The sequence below is a fragment of the Cricetulus griseus genome (assembly GCF_003668045.3).
Source record: "Cricetulus griseus strain 17A/GY chromosome 1 unlocalized genomic scaffold, alternate assembly CriGri-PICRH-1.0 chr1_0, whole genome shotgun sequence".
NCBI lineage: Eukaryota > Metazoa > Chordata > Mammalia > Rodentia > Cricetidae > Cricetulus > Cricetulus griseus.
In genome coordinates, this window is record NW_023276806.1 from 259,660,349 (window position 1) to 259,677,765 (window position 17,417).

The 17,417-nt window shown below is 52.5% G+C and overlaps 1 protein-coding gene across 1 annotated transcript in view; it reads left to right on the forward strand.

Annotated features, from left to right (window-relative positions):
* Slc37a1 (solute carrier family 37 member 1) overlaps positions 1-17,417 on the forward strand; it is a 39,931-nt gene that overhangs the window by 14,069 nt on the left and 8,445 nt on the right. Inside the window, exons 7-15 of the mRNA XM_035451805.1 lie at positions 1,063-1,229; positions 4,494-4,531; positions 6,449-6,529; positions 10,738-10,869; positions 12,627-12,717; positions 14,193-14,255; positions 14,773-14,858; positions 15,733-15,781; positions 16,768-16,841. Coding sequence (XP_035307696.1) covers positions 1,063-1,229; positions 4,494-4,531; positions 6,449-6,529; positions 10,738-10,869; positions 12,627-12,717; positions 14,193-14,255; positions 14,773-14,858; positions 15,733-15,781; positions 16,768-16,841 — 781 coding nt within the window. The remainder of the gene's footprint in view (positions 1-1,062; positions 1,230-4,493; positions 4,532-6,448; positions 6,530-10,737; positions 10,870-12,626; positions 12,718-14,192; positions 14,256-14,772; positions 14,859-15,732; positions 15,782-16,767; positions 16,842-17,417) is intronic.

Sequence of the window (17,417 nt, forward strand, 5' to 3'; positions counted from 1 at the left end):
TTTTTTTTTTTTTTTTTGATTCTGATAAAAACTAGACCACAGGGGCTGGAGAGATAGCTCAGAGATTAAGAGTACTGACTGTTCTTCCAGAGGTTCTGAGTTCAATTTCCAGCAACCACATGGTGGCCTACAACCATCTGTATATAATGTGATCAGGTGCCCTCTTCTGGCATGCACTGTATACATGATAAATAAATAAATAAATCTTAAAAAAAAAAAAAAACTAGACCACATTATTTTCAAGTTTTCTTTCACCCTATTTCAGGAACATTAATGGCCTTCTCCTTGAAGCAATGCATTGAAACCTCTAAGAGGGGGGCTCTACAGTTCCCATGGGGCTATAGCCTTCAGAATCTGGAACCTATGTACTTTCAGAACACAGCCTTCCCCCTGGCCACTTAGGCAGGGAGTTTGACCTGGACTCCATACCTGAGATCTGTGTGGCCTTTGGCCTCAGCTTCCCTCACACTTGTGGGACAGAGAATCTAGGCCCCTTCCCCAGGCCTCTTGAATTGGAGTCTTCATCTGGCTGTGGAGTCTGAGCCATTCTGGCAGAGGTCACCTGGTCCATAATTAGCAGGCCCGGCCCAGCTCTAGTGATCCCAGTACAGTGCAGTCACTTGTAGTCCCTGCCTAGCTTAGCCCTGGTTAAGTAACCATAGAGACGCCACCCAAGATGGAGGAGCTAAAACGGGAGATGGACTCAGAAGCCCGATTTAGAAAGCCTGTTTTAGTTATTTGGCGTGTGTAGCACTGTGAGCTTCTGTCACCATGATAGCCAACCGACTACCATATTTGCGGAGGCACAAACTTAAATCCCGAGCCTTGATCCAAGAATTGTAGGAAAAGCCCCCTTCCTCTTTGAATCATAGACTCAAGGATCCTGAGGCGGAATGAAAGCACAGTTCTCCAAGGCGCAGCCACAGTCTTGCGCCTGCAGACGGAGCCTGTGTGGGGCCATGCTGGCCCCTCTGCCCTAGCTCTCATGCTGCCATGCTCTTGGCTCCTGTTTTACATGCAGACCCCGTTTTGACACCATTTTCCTCTTCTACTGTGTTGTAGGCGAGGCCTGATCATGGGGATCTGGAACTCCCACACCTCCGTGGGCAACATTCTGGGATCCTTGATTGCTGGCTACTGGGTGTCCACATGCTGGGGACTGTCATTTATCGTGCCCGGGGCCATCGTGGCAGCCATGGGGATAGTGTGCTTTCTCTTTCTCATTGAACGTAAGTATACATGTCCTTAGGGATGGACACCTGGGCTTTAGTCTTCAGGATAAGTTAGTGTGGACTGCGGTGCCACTGTGGGTGCCCGTATTCACCCTGGCTATCTCCTAGCCAGGCCCTGTACAGACTTTCCCAGCAGTCCCTTCTCTCCTAGCCTTGCTCAGTTTTCTACTCTCTCCCAGTTTCCTGAGTGACCCCTGTGGAAATCCCTTCCCCCTCATCTTCCTGTCCCCATCCTTCCCTTAGTCCCGAGTATCCGCCTCACTAGGGAGTCTCAGGTCCTCCTCAGACATCCACCTGAGGGCACAGGCCCAACCTACGTGGTTGCACCTGCTCACCCCGGCCACCTCCTCACGGGGACATGGACTTTACCAGCTTGTGTACTTTGTGATAAGCTGCGTCTCGGACAATGTCATAAAACCGTGGTGTGACTTAAAGCCATGTATCTTATTAGGTAAAGGTGTCTATAGGAAAATGAAGTCCATGTTCTAGTCCGGTCAGCCCTGGACTTCTGAATTAACAAATATTGAAAGTAACATCTAAAACAAAGGTTTGAGCAGCCTTGCTGCGGTTGAGGAGCCAAGCCCTTCTGACCCTCGTCCTGGCCGTGGTCTCATAAGTAAGTAGCCTGGCGATTTAGTTCTCAGATTTTAGCAAGATGAAAGCACATGACTCTGGTGTGTCGGGGTGGTCCCCAGCCTCTGCCCTCATCTCCAGGGCTCCAGTCCCTTTACCCTGCACACAGTGCCCCTGCCCCCGCCCCCGCCTCCGCCCCCAGCTCCCACACTGCCCTCACCCAAGAAATGAACATGTATCAGTGGGCTCAGTCCTCACATGGACATGACATGTATCTGTGGGTTCGGCCCTCACTCCCTTTCCCCCCACTGCTCAAGCCAGTCTGTTAGCTTTTCAGTGACCTCCATGTTGCCCAGCTGGGGAGATGTGGCCCTCCCTCTCGGGCAGCCCTCTGGGCAGGTGTAAATAGAAACAAACATCCAGACCCAGGACTCCGATGTGCGGTATGTGAGCAGAATGGGCGGTGTGGGCCTCTGCTTCGCCCCATTTCACAGTCTTCTCCAGAGTTCCAGGAAGCAGCTGGCAGGCCGGCCCCAGCAAGTGCACTGTGGGAGAGGCAGGGCCTTGTGGCTGCCATACTGAGCTGGAAAGTAGCCATTGTGCCACCACTCTTCCTGGGCCTTGTCCCTTCCCTCCTCCCCTCCCTCCCCTCCCCTCCCCCCTCCCCTCCCCTCCCCCAGACATTCATCTTATACCAGAGACCCAGAGAGTGACAATCCCTCCTTACTGAGGCTCTGGGCCCTGTGACTGCCCTGTCCCACTTGTAGAGTCCCCAGGGAGTGGGGAGTGTGTTCTCTTCTTCAACTGATGGAAAAGCCGATTCTGGATGAGGGGCTGGGAGGAAGCACAGAGGGCGTGGCAGTGGCTGGATGGGCTAGAAGCTGCCCCTCAGCTTGGCCAGGGACAGGGCATTGTCGCCACTTGGGCCAGACAGAATTAACCAGAGCAATGGACCTCTGATTTCACCTTTTCGTCACCAACCCAGAGCTGCCTCCCTCTTATGAGCTTTCACTCCTGCTATTAGAGGACAGGATGATACTGAGAGGACTGTCTGTCAGGCTCCTTGGACCCTGTGCCCCATACCAGGGTGACCCATTGTCCTCCTTGCATGTTACTGCCATGACCTCAGTCTGTTCTTCCTTGTCTCCTGGGGGCAGACAGTCTGCTGACTGGACTAGAAGCCACAGACTGGTGTTATCCATTCCTCAGGGAAGTTTAGCTAGAGCCAATGTGGCCAGGACCATTCCTCCCAGCTGGCCTGTGCCTCCTGCCTACCTCGTCCTTCTTGGCTCTGGACAGGAGGGTGGTTTGCTGCTGGTAGAGGGGGGTATCCTATTGCCAGGACAGAGAGAGCAAAGCTGGGACCCCGAGCCTGGTCTCGGGATTGGCCTGTAGCGGTCACACCTCCCCAGTTCCTGGGGTTGTTTACATGTGATGTATCAGCCCTTGGTGGTCACTGCCAAGTGTAAGGAGGGCCACCTACCATCCATTTAAAGCTCACTGTCCTGTTCGCCTCCATGTCTCTCCTCATCCTTCCTAACATGGGCCCCGGGTCACAGCAGCTGGTTTGCCTCATCAGCCGTCTCCCACCACTGCCTCTGCCTCTGCCTCTGCCTCTGCCTCTGCCTCTGCCTCTGCCTCTGCCTCTGCCTCTCTTGGGCACTTCTCTGAAGCGGCTTGTCCCCATACCCATCCCAGGCCACAGGCTTGGTCATGGTGCCCTGGTGGCCCCTCCCCTTCCCCTGTACAATACAAGGCTGTCTACAGGGTCTGGTGCTCCACTGTGTGTGTGCTGCTTTCATCTGAACCTGCCTATGCTCCCCATAAGGCCAGCTCCCCTGTGCTGTGCCAGCCATGCCCAAGGGCACCTCCATCTCCTACGCTTTTACGAAAAGATCTAAGCTTGGGATTGGAACCCTCTTCTCACCCCCCTGCTTCTTCGTCTGTCATAACTGGGGCATTTCCCTGGGTGGCAGGCAGAGAACGTCCCATGTGGACTGCTGCCTGCATCCCAGGGCAGTTCTCACACACGTAACACACGCAGGCTTCAGGGACAAACTGATGGTTGCCTGGTGAGCTGAGTGACCACCCGAGGCCCAGCAGGCCTCTGGGTGAGTTTCAGGTGACCCCTCACTTCCTCTCGGGGACGCTGGCATTATGTGGCGTCTGGTGTGCACTCACTTTTTTTTCGTAGAAGTTCGCCACCCGTTATAAATGCTGTTGCTAGAGGGTTCCCACGCCAGTCTTACGCTTCTGTGTTTCATCTAACCGCTCCGTGGGTCCGCCATGTCCTTGGCTCACCCTGACTTCCCACACAAGCTCTTTCCACATTCAAAGTCATGTCCACCACACCCATGGCCTGGCGCTTCCTGGAGTGAGCTGGGCTGTGCCTTCACCTCCCCAGCCAGTCCCTCCACCTGGGCTGTCTTTCTTCCTTAGGCTTCTGTTTTATTTAGTTATTACATACATTCAAGGACCCGCGTCTAATAAAAGTTACAGTCATGAAACACACCCGTCCATCCTCATAGTTTCCTCTTTTATTTCTGATTTTTGTGAGGAGAGGCCCTGAACCCAGGTGAAGAGAGGTTCCATTGCCGGCAGCACCCTAAGGACTGCTGAGGGCCCCCAGTGGTTTCATTTGCTGTGGGCGGCCGTGCTCACTCAGCTATCTCCTCTTTGCTCTTTCAGATCCAAAGGACATCAAGTGCTCCTCCACCCTGCCCACGGTAAGAGCTCCTAATACCTTCCAGAACAGCCTAGTCCTCTTTGCAGCCCACACTGCCAGAAGGGAGAGGCTAGCCACAGCCTCACACACGACAAGATTCTCTCTCAGCCCACATCACCACCCACCGAGCCCTTCCTGCTGACCAGCCCCTATGTCCTCAGTGCCACCTGCAGAGGCTACCTGAAACATGTCGCCACAGCCTGGCCTGACATCCCTCAGTGGCCCCCATTTCCATCAGCATAAAACCCCCCCTTAACCTGTTCACCCTCTCTGCCTGTGGCTAGCAGGCAGACCCACGCTGTCAGCTCTGGGGACAGTGCCTGAACTGTGCAGCAGAAGGCACCAGAGCCCCTTCCTGTTGATGCTCAACAACTGTTTAGAGGGGACAGTGTCTGGCAGTTTATAAACCAAAAACAAAAGCAAGCAAAGAAGACTGCTGTATTCTGGAAGAGTAGCTATGGCTGATATTTGAAAGTGTCCTCAAAGCCATGTCCCTGCTGAAGCGTAGATTTCAGAGTCCAAGCTTATAGAGCCCGTGATGTTTCCATTGTGATCTGAGGCCTCTGCGAGTCACACAGGTGGCCAACCTCTAGACACAGTAGAACCTTGACACTCGCTTCCATGTGGGAACATCTGTCCCTCTGGACAGCTATGGCCACACCTGGGGAAGCGAGATGTCCTAGAAGTGGCTTCTTCCTCACATACAGGGACCAAGCCAGCCCAAGCTACTGTATCTGCTGCTGGTGTGTGTGTGTGTGTGTGTGTGTGTGTGTGTCTGTATGTGTCTGTGTGTGTGTGTGTGTAAGTGTGTGTGTGTGAGAGAGAGAGAGAGAGAGAGGAGAGAGAGAGAGAGAGAGAGAGAGAGAGAGAGAGAGAGAGAGAGAGAGATGTAGGGCTGAGTCTGGACTGATTCTGCCTGGTTCTCTCCTTTTACATGATTTTGCCTAAAAGGTCCAAAATACATTTTAATTTTCTCCTTTTCAATTCTCTAGTCTCTGAGTGAGTCCCCGTGGTCTCACAGAGCTCAGCTGTCCTGAGGGTTCTGTGAACAGGGATCATGAACAGAACAGCTGGTCTCACAGTGGGGCTCAGCTTCAACACAAAGTCATGGGGGTGCTCATCCATATAACAGCAGAACTCTCTAGAGAGGGAAAATGTCAATTAGTCTTTGTCAGAATTCAAGACTTGTGTTTCAGATGGTACCATCTGAAGTGAGGCAGTCCCGCAAAATGGGAGAAAATATTTACAAGTTGTGTCTGGGGAGGGACCTGTATGTAGAATACACAAGGAACTCATTGCTAAGTCACTAGTGAGACAAGCTTTAGTGAAGCTGCCCTTCCTACACAAAGCCTCCAGAAGGGGACACATATGTGGGGACACATCCATGGTGGTGACTAACGAGCCAGTGGGTGTGGGAGGGCACAGAGTGACAGCCTCCTGTCTCTAAAGGTGAGGAGCATTCTGGGATTGAGGTCCGTGCTGGATACAAGGCTCTGACTCACAGACCACTGCACTGTGAGCTTTAAGTGAAGTGGTGCAGTGTGGGTGTTTGGAATTTTTCCCAGGAAGTCATGAGACAGCAGCATTATTTCTGGTCATTTGCCACTTTTTTTCCCCTCATCATTTTTCTGTGGTGATAGAAGTGTTCCTTTAAAAAATGTATTAATTTGCAGTGTGTAAGCATTCATCTGCGCATGTGTATATGCACTGGGTGTGTGCACTGCCTGTGGAGGCAGAGGCAGAGGAGTACATCAGATCCTCTGGAACTGGAGCTAAGATAGTTGTGAGCCACTATGTAGGTGCTGGGAATGGAACCCGGGTCCTCTGGGAGAGAAGGGCCCTTAACCTCGGAGCCATCTCTCCAGCCCCAGCACACATGTTCTTAAGGAACACTCTAATGAGATGCTTTTTCTTCCAGCACTCCAAAATCTCGGAGAACGGCATGAACAGATTTAGATTGCAGAAGCAAACCACACACACTGAAAAGAATGGACCTCTGGTGAGTGACACATGGCTTCAACCTGCAGGGACATCTGCAGAGATTCAGAACCAGCCCCCAAGCCCTGTGGGCAGACTGGCTGTCCCTGCGCCTCCGTCACTTCTCAGACACCCAGGTTCTTTAAACCTTGAATCTGCTTGTAACCCTAAAGGGCATCTGAGCTACCTTCATTGACTTTCTCTGGACAGTCAGCTACTTGCATGTCTTCAAACAACCCAAAAGCCATTCATCCATCCAATAGTTGTTTTTCTAGCTCAAGGAGGTTGAGGAGGCTGAGGAGGCAGGTGCAGATGGGAAGTGAGCAGAGACCTCCATCACATGGTGCCCGGGTGGAGAGGCAGGGCAAGCAGGTGCTGTTCCAGCTGGCCCCAGCAGGTGTCACTGCAACACAGCTGTGTGGCAGGTGGGTGTTGCAGGTCCGGGCACACAGTGGGCTAGGCATACAAAGTGTTATAAAGAGTTCATGTCACAGGCCCAAGAAAAGGTGACCGATGTCTTAAAAGATCATCTCTTACCCTTTCCCCCGCTTTCCAGATGAAGAAACTAAGGCACAAAGGTGCTAAGTTCCTGATCCATGGCCCAGAAAAAGCCCAGAAACCTTCTGCCCATGCCTGGCCCTTCTCTCTGCTGTGCCTTCACATAGTTCTTCTGGATTCAGTTCCTCAGACAGTTCACTGACTTCCTGAGCTGAGCCTTCTGGAACATTTTAGACTCAGTCTTAGTCCAGTCCTTGACACTACAGCTGCTTTCTTTCATTTTGAAGTAAGGTTGCTTGAAGGATCGAAGCGCTAAGCATGTTGTCACATTCTTTATTGCCCAGGAAATTTAATTATGGTGTTTGAAGTGTGAATAGAAAGACACACAATATCCCATACATCCTGGTCTTTGCACTTTAAGGAGCGCATGGGCTGTGGCTGATTAACTAACATGTTTACAGATCTGTCCACCCTGCAGTCCGGAGGCCACATGCCCCCCACTGTGGCATAGCTATTAATGCAGCCCGATGCACCGTTCTTGAATGTGGACTTTGTAGATGACAGCATTGTGTCTCAATGTCGAGAGTCTGGGCATGACTGCAAGAATTTCAGCTCACCTGAGTTTTATTTTTCAATGTCACGTCTTGATTAATGTTTTCACACCTCTGTGACACTTCCTCTGTGGTGACTGTGAAGGCTGACATTTTCTTCTTTGTGGTAACTAACCTGCAAAGACTCACTCCGGCTTCAGTGTATAGCTTCTCTGGAAGTCTGTTCACTGCCACCAAGAAGCCAGCTACACCGCAGCTTGGTAGCCTTATTCAAGCCAACCACAGTGGGGACTGACCCTGCCCACATGGTGTTTGAGCAAGCCCCTGCCTCCGAGCTTGCCATGGGTTAGGATATGTAACGGGGTGTCCCCCGAGTTTGGCAGGAGCCTCTTTCCCAGAGTGTTCCAGCCTGAGCCCAGGTGCAGATCACCGCTGCTCATGCCAGGCACAAGGCTTAATGCAGAGGCCACGTGTGGCTGCGTGGGGAGCCCCCTTTGGTCTTTGTGGACTGGTGATGGCTATACACATAATTCCCATCCCCGTGGCCACCTGTCCTCCTCATCCTTGGTGTCTGTGACCCGTCAGGGCTCAGACACTATTGAGACCCCACAGAGCCTCACAATGGGGAGCCCGTACACCTGTGCCTCACTTGCTAGATGGGAAGCGCAGACCCCACCAAGGACAGGAATCCCACAGTGTGACTACAGGCACTTGCAAGTGAGGCATTTCAGTAACAGCAGTAGCCTTTGCGAATGTGTGTGTGTGTGTGTGTGTGTGTGTGTTTGAGAGTTGTTCTTTTGTCAGTAGCAGGGACAACCTTTGCTCTTGGGCAGCAGCTGGAGAACCCTCATTCATCGTGCAGCCCTCAGGCTGGAGCGCACATGGAACCTGCTTATTGAGTGTTTGAGACAGGAGCCCCGCCCCCTTCCCCCCAGGACTTGTCTCTTGTTATTCAGTGGCTCCTCGCCCACTCTGGAAGGAAATAGCAGTCCCCTTTGCTTGCTTTGGAAGACCTTCCACTGCCTTACTTTCCCAGCTCTTCTAACCTGCAAAGGGAATGAGCCTTCTCTAGAGGCCTGAGGGTGGACTGGTGCCTGCTTCCAGAGCAGTCTGAGTCTGCAGCTTTAGGAGAGCCCAGCAGGTGGCGCCTTAGGGCACTTTACACTGAGAAGAGCAGGTGGGCTTTCTGTGGCTGACCTGTTCTTAATTACGTTCCAGGTCACTGACTGCTCCTCTCCTGGCCAGGTGGACTCTCTCCATCTTACCCCTGGCTAGGCCTCTTTCCGTTTCACAGGGCCCGAGAAGCCCTGCCCACCTCAGCTTGATCCCCAGGGACTATCCTGAAGCCTGGAGCTGTTGGGAGGTTTCTGCAGCTCAGCCAGCCCAGGAACAGGGTCTTGGGCTCTCAGAGGAACCAGTGTTAAGTACGATAGAGAACTGGTGGAAAGTCTTCCAAGCTGGACACCTGACTAGATTCATGAGAGGAGAGCCAGTTCCTGATGCAAGTGGCAGCCCTTTGTTCCCTGTGCCTGTGAGGACTTAAGTGTGTCCCTCCTGCACACCTGAGCTTCTCATCTTCCTTCTTAAGTATTGCACACAGGTTCAGTGCCGAAATACCCTCCTGGTCAGTGAGCCTGACCCGGCTGATGTGTCTGTCTCGAGCTCACACACAATGCTGAGTGTCTGCATGTCAAACCTGCCACCTACCTTTCTCCTTTTTATGTAATGTGTGTGCCTGAGTGCCTGCTTGTCTATTATGTGAAATGTGTGTGCAGTTTCCACAGAGGCCAGAAAGGGTCATCGGATCCCTAGAGCTAGAGTCACAGGCATTTGAAAGTTGGAAATTGAGCCTGGGTCCTTTGCTAAAACATCAAGTGCTCTTAACCCCTGAGCCATCTCTCCAGCCCCCATCATCTTAAAAAAAAAAAAATCTACTGTATTTTGAATTCACCTTACATGGGTAAAGACAAATAAAATGCATCCGTGGCTGTTGGATCCCACAGCACATCTAAAGTACCCAGGAACACTCCTTTGTAAGCCCCCCAGGATTCATAGTTCATTCAGGAAAAGTCTTTTTGTATCACCCTTGCTCTGACTTAAAATCCCATGCAGAGCTGGGCTCTCTTTGCTTTGCTCCAGTGAGCACAAATTCTGTCCCTTAAGAATTGTCCCCAGTACCAGAAGGCACAAATCTCAGAACTAGCTTGCGAAACTTAGAGTAACATCACTTCTGTCGGTGTTTGTTCTTTTGAACTCTTGCAAGGTCCATGTTCCTGTGACGAATTCCTTCCTAGCAGGTCCATGAAATTGCTTCATTGTACACCTCAGGGACCACATTGCTGGGTTAGAGTTTAGCTTCTCTTCCCAGAAAAGTACCCTGTAGATGTGGATGAATATGGAAACCATCCCTTCAGGCATGTTCAACCATGTCGTCATCTGCAAGGTTCATGCCAAAGAGCTGTGTAATTGAGTTAAACAAACAAACAAAAAAACCCACTCACACATAAACACATACACACACTTAAAAAATCTCTTACTGTTTTAAGTATGTTTATAATTGTGTGTTGGGTGGCTTCCTGAGTTATCTGTGGCCACGTGTCAGCCCTGTGCAGTAATCTGGACACACATGGTTAGATCATAATGAAAATATAACCTGATTATTTTGCGAGGTGCTAAAAATCTTTTCCTGTTACCAGAATCTTCCAGATGTCAGGTGCAAGATACATCATCCAAGTGGTGTACTTTAACCCACTGATCTTTCTCCACGAGTGGGGTTCATTTTTCTGTTTTTGTTTTTGTTTTTTTTTTGGGGGGGGTTGTTTTGTTTTTTTCAAAACAGGATTTTTCTCTGTGTAGCACTGTCTGTCCTGGAACTATCTCTGTAAACCAGGCTGGCCTCTGCCTCTGCCTCTGCCTCCCTAGCACTGGGATTAAAGGCGAGTGCCACCACCACTCAGCTGCTCTTCACTATTTCTGAACCAAAGAGTTTAATGAGTTAATGGCATTTCATGAGCCAGGTGGATACTGACGGCTGATGTGACTTTGGGGTTGATGACTGATGTGACCACGGGGTTGACATTGTCACCCGTATGTGTTCCTAAGGCTCTTAGCAGGAAACCAGGTGGCTTAGAATTCAGCCAGACACTCCGGTGACATCTGTCCCTTTTGCTTTCATCTTCAGGACCCAGAGCGGCAGTGTTTGCTGCTCTCTGATGGGAAGAGCTCCCTCCACCCGAGCCACATCGTGGTCCTTCCCAGTGACAGCAGTGGAAGCATGGCAGCCATCAGCTTCACAGGAGCCCTGAGGATCCCGGTGAGTCAGCACGCCAGGGAGAGCGCATGCTACAGGAGAGGAGTTTGAAGGAGAAGTGTGTTGTGTGGCTGTGTAGTTTGTGGGTGCGGTCCTCCCATCCTGTGTGGGCAGTGTGGCTGGTCACTCTGGGGTGAATGTGGCTGTGTATGTGAGTTCTTCGTTTTGTCCTATTTCTATCATTTTGAAATTCATTTTTTTTTTCCGCTCAGAAATTTCATAGACAGATTAAATCTGACAAATGTTCTCGCTTGGAAAACGGAAAGCTGGCTGTTCTGGTCCTGTACCAATGTTACCGTCTGTCCCTCTAGAGTCTCTGCCCTCCCAGTCACTTGCCTTCCGGCTCTGAGGGAATAGAGGGAGGCACTCTGTGCTCACCCTGTGTTCTGTGGTTCTACCCAGCCTGCTCTGCTTCCCAGCATAGTGAGGGTCTGAGTGCCCAGCGTGGCATGTGGCCACAGGGAGGGAAAGAACTGAGGGAGTAGAGGTTACAGAAGACTACCCAGCAATGCACTGGGGTCCTAAGCGGCTGGACCTGCTTATGTGCTGGCCCTCATTGTCAGCTGGCTCCCACAGTGCCCTGAGTTAGCCATCTCACAGTTGATAGTTCAGTCTCCACAGCTCAGGCGCAGGCCTGGGCACTGGCTTCCTGAACGGGCCTCACAGCCAGCCAGCAGAACATGGCAGCTCTAAATGAACCTCATTTCTAAGACTGTGTTTTTGCTACTGGCTAGCAGCCCGTCTGTGGTACCTTAACTGCTGTAGATTGCTACCTCAAATACTCCTGCTGACATCAGCTGGGCAGCAGACTAGCATAGCACATGAGTACATGCAAGTCATGGGTAGTGTGAACAGGACGGGCTCCAGAGGCCTGGCCCAGCTTTCACACTCCTCCTGCCCCTGCCCAGCTGGCTGACCTGAGCATCCACACCAAACTTCTGTTTGCCCGGCACTGGGCAATGCTATCTGTCGATCTGAGGGTGAAGTGAGATGGGTTCGCCCCAGGGCAGAGCATGCCAGGCATGTAGTGGGCTAATGGTGGATGCCACACTCCCATCCTCGTGCCATGAGAACAACTAGAAAACACCAATGGTGGTGGTGAACGGGGTTCAGTGTGCAAGTGTGGGCATGCATGTATGTGTGTGATGCTTGCACATGAGTGTGAGGGTGCACACACTCATGTAAACACATGCTGAGGCCAGAGGAAGAGGTCGGATGTCTTCAGCTATCGCTCCTCACCTTATTACTTTGAAGCAGGGTCTCTCCACCTGAACTGGAAACTTGCCAATTTGGCAGGTTGCTAACCAGTGAGTTCCCAGGATCTGCCTGTCTCCACCCTCCAGTGCTGGAGTTACAGACACACACAGCTATGCCTGGCTTTTTATGTGGATACTAGGGATTTGAACTCAGGGTACACTTGGACAGCAAGTGCTCTTACTCACTGAGCCATCTCCCCAACACAGACCCGGAGTCTTAATGAGCATCCCCTCTCCTCCCAGGAGGAAATCACTGGCCATCATTTGGCATAAACTATCTCATCAATATATATTCTCATTGGCTCTTGTTTCCGTGGACATCGTGTTTCTGCCTTCCAGGCAGCCAGGCGAGTGTGTGCTCCAGATCTCCTGGGGCTTGCTTCCCTGCCATGGTGTCCTCCCCTGAGCCAGGTTGAACCCTTGTAGAAACACAGCATGCCTGCAGGGGAATAGCCATTTGTACTCTGTCATACTTGGAGTTGACGGTCGCCCTCCCTCCTCCAGGGCGTGATCGAGTTCTCTCTGTGCTTGCTGTTTGCCAAGCTGGTCAGCTACACATTCCTGTTCTGGCTCCCACTGTACATCACCAATGTAGGTAAGTGCTTGCTGGAAGTGGCTGCCCAGAACTCCTTTATACCTAATGGGCCAGAGCCGTGTAACTGGGACCACCCGTGGTAAGTGGAGAGGGATGGCGTGGCTCAGCCGATGGGAGAGAATGGACAGGTGCACACGCTTTGTGGCTCTGGCAATAATCTTCACTGGGCTCGTCGGGCACACCCCGACCCCTCTGCAGTTCTCAGAGGCCGCCTGCTTTTAAATCTGGGCCATGTTGAGCTCTGGAGCATAGCATCCAGCAAGCAAGAGTGTGGCCACTGGGAATTGAGATAAGACATCCTTAGAAACCTGACCTAGAAACTGTTTCTGGGAGTGCGTCCTGATTTAAGGGAGGGCTGACAGCCTGTCTTAGGTTCCCAGAGTCTAAGAACGTCTGAAGCTGTGGATCCTGATAGGGCGTTCCGGGGAATAGTACTATACAGTTGTGCATCGTTTGTGCTTAGCGTGACAAGGGGATCAGCAGTTCCAGGGAGCCAAGTCAGGGCTGTGGCAGGTTCTGTACTGATGGGGTGGGGGTCACAGGGCATGCTGAAGAGGAGAGAAAGGAAAAGCAGCAGGGTTTTGTAGATACAGCCTTGGCCTTGGGCTCTGTCAACAGCACAGGAAGCGGGGGATTTAAGAATGGGAGGGTCAGGTTTCAGTGGGTGTCATAAGGCCTTATCAAGGTTGACCAGAGCCCAAAGCTGGAGGGAGTGTCGACAGAGAAGCCAGAGAAGCTAGGGAGGCAGCAAGGGGACCTTCTGGGGATGTGGCTAACAAGGACAAGCAGCAGAAAGAAAGAGGGTGGGTGAGCAGGCAGCAAAGAGCTCCCTCAGGGCCCAGGGCCCTGCCTAATGGCCTCCATCTCATCTCAGGTGCAGTGTGGTCTAACAGGAAGTCTCAGCAGGAGGCCTCCCTTTCACCAGGGAACAGTCTGGATTGTGTTTGGTTTGAGCCAAGCCCAGTTCCCTGCAGGTGGCATTCAGGGTGAGGGAGATGGGTCTGACCAGCCAAGCGCTTCCCAACTGTCTCCTCATACTGGTCAGCCTCCATCCTGCTGGAAGCAAAGGGACATGAAGGGTACCCTGCCAGTGAGGCACAGAAAGGTGCTAGTCCCCCCTGGGGTCAGGCAGCAAACAGTACCACATGGTCAGTTTCACTGTGTGACAGGCTGAGTGTTCTTAGCTATTGCTCTGGGGGAGCCTTGCCTACAGCCTTAAACCATGTGCACACCAGGTAGCTTCCTGGATTTACTTTCCTTCCTGAGATGATGCCCCTGTGGTGGTCAAGCAAAGGGCACAAAGACGGCCAGGCAGTGCCAGGCCGGGGTAAGGTGCGTCAGCCCACCTCCTTTTAAATCTGAGCTCTGGTGATGAGTTGTGTGAATCCACTGATGGAGCAGAGTCCTGCGTGCGTCCCTCTGGGATAATCACTGAGACCCTGCCCTAATTAGCTCACATGCTGGTCATTCGACAGACCACCTGGATGCCAAGCAAGCTGGGGAGCTGTCCACACTGTTTGACGTGGGCGGGATCTTTGGTGAGTTGCAGACCATTTGCTCTACTTTGTCAAGAACCTAACCGTAAAGCTGGGTGAGTGACACACTCCTGTGAGTTAGCACTCTGAAGCTGAGGCAGCAGGATGGCAACTCTGAGTCTAGTCTGGCCTACACACACACACACACTCACAAAAAAAAAAAAAAAAAAAAAAAAAAAAAAAACAATGTATCAATCCCTGTTTGAGTTAGTTTTACTGTTGGGAGGGCACTGTGTGACACAGTGAACTTAAGCCAGCTGCTCTCAGGATTGACATGCATATACCCTGGGAGGTGGTGGCATTAATACATACCAGGTACTTTGGGATTGCCCTGAAACCTGTGACTCCCATGGTCCGTACAAGATGGGTCCTGTTAGGCAGGCCCCAAGTAGCCACTCTCTGCTGCCCCTTGGGGACAGGGTCCGGGAAGGTTGCTGCTGTTCTTGCCCCTGTGACTTAATCACCTCTGGGGAGCACGTGCCGGGCATCAGCTCCTGAGGGTGTTCCCTCTCTGTTACAGGTGGCATCCTAGCAGGCGTGATCTCCGACCGCCTGGAGAAACGAGCCTCCACCTGTGGTCTGATGCTGTTGCTGGCGGCACCCACGGTGAGTCCTGGCTCTGTCCACTGTCACGGGCAGCGGCTTTCATTTTCTCCACCAGCCACCACTGCCCCCAGCCTGAGCTCCACATCCCTAGAAGCCCAGCTTGTCCCTTGCCAGAAGCACGGGGCCTCCTTCAAGCCGGTCTTCCTCAACCCCTGGGCTGCACACACCCTACTTCTCCCTCACCCTGGGCTTCTCATGGGCAGCTTCTCTCTGTGGAGTGTCACACCCACCTCTGCCCCCTTCCTGATCACACTCTTGCCTGTCCCTTAGGATCTGTGTGCCACCCCTCCCTTCTACACTCAATAAGCCCCATCATGGCAGGCGCATCCTTTTCAAGCATTGAGAAGCTCGTGACCTTGGGCAGGCGACTTCCCTGCCTCAGATTCCTGGTCTGCTCGGGAGAAACATCACCCCATGGTGTGGATGTCACAGCCCATGTGGTGCTGGCCTGCCATTGCAGTTTGTGACACGAGACACCATTCTGTTGCCACATTGTATTTGTCCACTGCCTCTCTCCCCAAGGCTGTCACTGTCCCTGGAACATGACCGAGTCCTCTCAGGCCTCAAGCTCTATAAGGCAATCCTTAGGACATTATGAGCATGGCCCCATTGCTGGGGGGGGGGTACTGCACCCCAGGATACAGTGCTCTCACTCAGACAGGCAGCTTCAGACCTCGGATGAGGAGCTGGGAACTGTTCAGTGTCCTGCCCTCCAGACCTGGGCACTCAGAGTCCCACCCTGCGAATTCTCCAAGGCCTAGAGCTACATGCTCAGCAGCCAGGTCCCTGTTGGCTCCCTTTCTAAACCACAGGCTCCCGGCAGCTTGCAGCTGCCTGTGCTGAGCCGTCTCCTCCTCGTTCTTAATTCCCGCAGCTCTATGTCTTCTCCTCCGTCAGCAAAATGGGACTGGAAGCCACCATAGGTGAGTAACATGAGAGGCCTCGTCACTTGTTCTCTCACACACGGGTCTGTCCACACAGCGCCGTGACATGAAAGGTCAAAGCCAATCCAGTGGCATTAAGCTGAGGTGACTGAGCAGTGAGGCCCCATGTCCCTCTTTGGGAGAGGCCAGGCTCCAGTATCTGGGAATGGACCTGAACAGTGCCTGTGTGACAGTATGGATAAGTCTGGCTACCTGGCCAGCAGTACTCAGCTCTGGGTGCCAAGAGGGGTAGCTTCTCAGAGCTGCCTGGGCATAGGGCATTAGCCACAGCCCTGGAATTCGTTGTGTAAAGGGGAGAACCAGCTGTGGAGACTGCAGGGAGTGGAGGAGGGTCTTATCACAAGTGACCTAGAAAGAACTCTGCCAGTGAACGTGGGGTTCCCCGTGGACCCAGAGTCTCTTCAGGAAAATGAGCTCGTGCAGTTGAAGGGAGGGGCCACATCCCTGCCTGTAGTGAAGAGAGGCTGCCCCTTCTATGACTGAAAAGGCTACGGCATAGACCCGGCGTTGGCCTGGCCTTGGTCCACTCAAGCTCTCATTCCCTCCCACTACCGTCATCAGCTGCTGTCCATGGGGAACTTGAGTTTTAGATCCTGCAAAAGAGGGGACTCTAGCCGGGCATTGGTGGCACATGCCTTTAATCCCAGCACTCGGGAGGCAGAGAAAGGTGGAGCTCTGTGAGTTTGAGGCCTGCCTGGTCTACAGAGCGAGTGCCAGGAGAGGCTCCAAAGCTACACAGAGAAACCCTGTCTCGAAAAACCAAAAAAAAAAAAAAAAAAGAGGGGACTCTAAGGCTTTGGAGACGCATGGCGATGCATCCCAGGCACAAAGCAGAAGCCATTTGTCCTGCACCCTGGAGATTGCCCCTGGGGGGTGGGCCCCTCCCTGCCCTGGAAATGCCTGCCCTCACCAGTGGACTGCTGGTTGTGGCAGGCTCCATTCTGAGCCCCCTCTGTTTTCCACAGCCATGCTGCTGCTCAGTGGGGCCCTAGTCAGCGGGCCCTACGCACTGATCACCACCGCTGTCTCTGCAGACCTGGTGAGTCACACGCCGACACCCCTACTCAGAGCCAACAGTGCCTCAGTGGGTAAAGCTTCCTTCACAGGTGTGTCTAGATAGCCTTTGCCTTGAGAGTTTTCTAGCGGCTGACCCTTGCCACACACTCTCAGGGCTCTTCCTCCTCCGTGAGGTGTAAAATCGTATCCCTGAGTGGCCAACAGAGATTGCCCAGCTAAGAAAGAGGCCGAGGAACAGAGCTTTGACCAAGCCTCCTCACTCCATGTCATCTATCCAAGGCAGCAGGTTGACCCTGCCTGACCCTGGTGTTAGGTGTGTTTCTGAACCTGCCCATACCAAGTTTATCCCTTGGGCAGGAGGGCAGGAGTGTGCAGACCTGGCTAAGTGCCCATGGAATGTTCTGGAAGGGTCCACGCCAGGCAAAGCAAAATGGTCAGCACGCAAGGGGAAGAAGCAAAGGGGGGGGGGGGTTCTAGCTGAATTTTTTTAGACTAAATAAGAGAGTCACAAATAATATGACTAAATATGCCCGGGCAGGTATTTTGAAGGATTTCTGTCTCTTAGAAACCCTCGGAGCTTCACTCGGGGCTGCGTAGC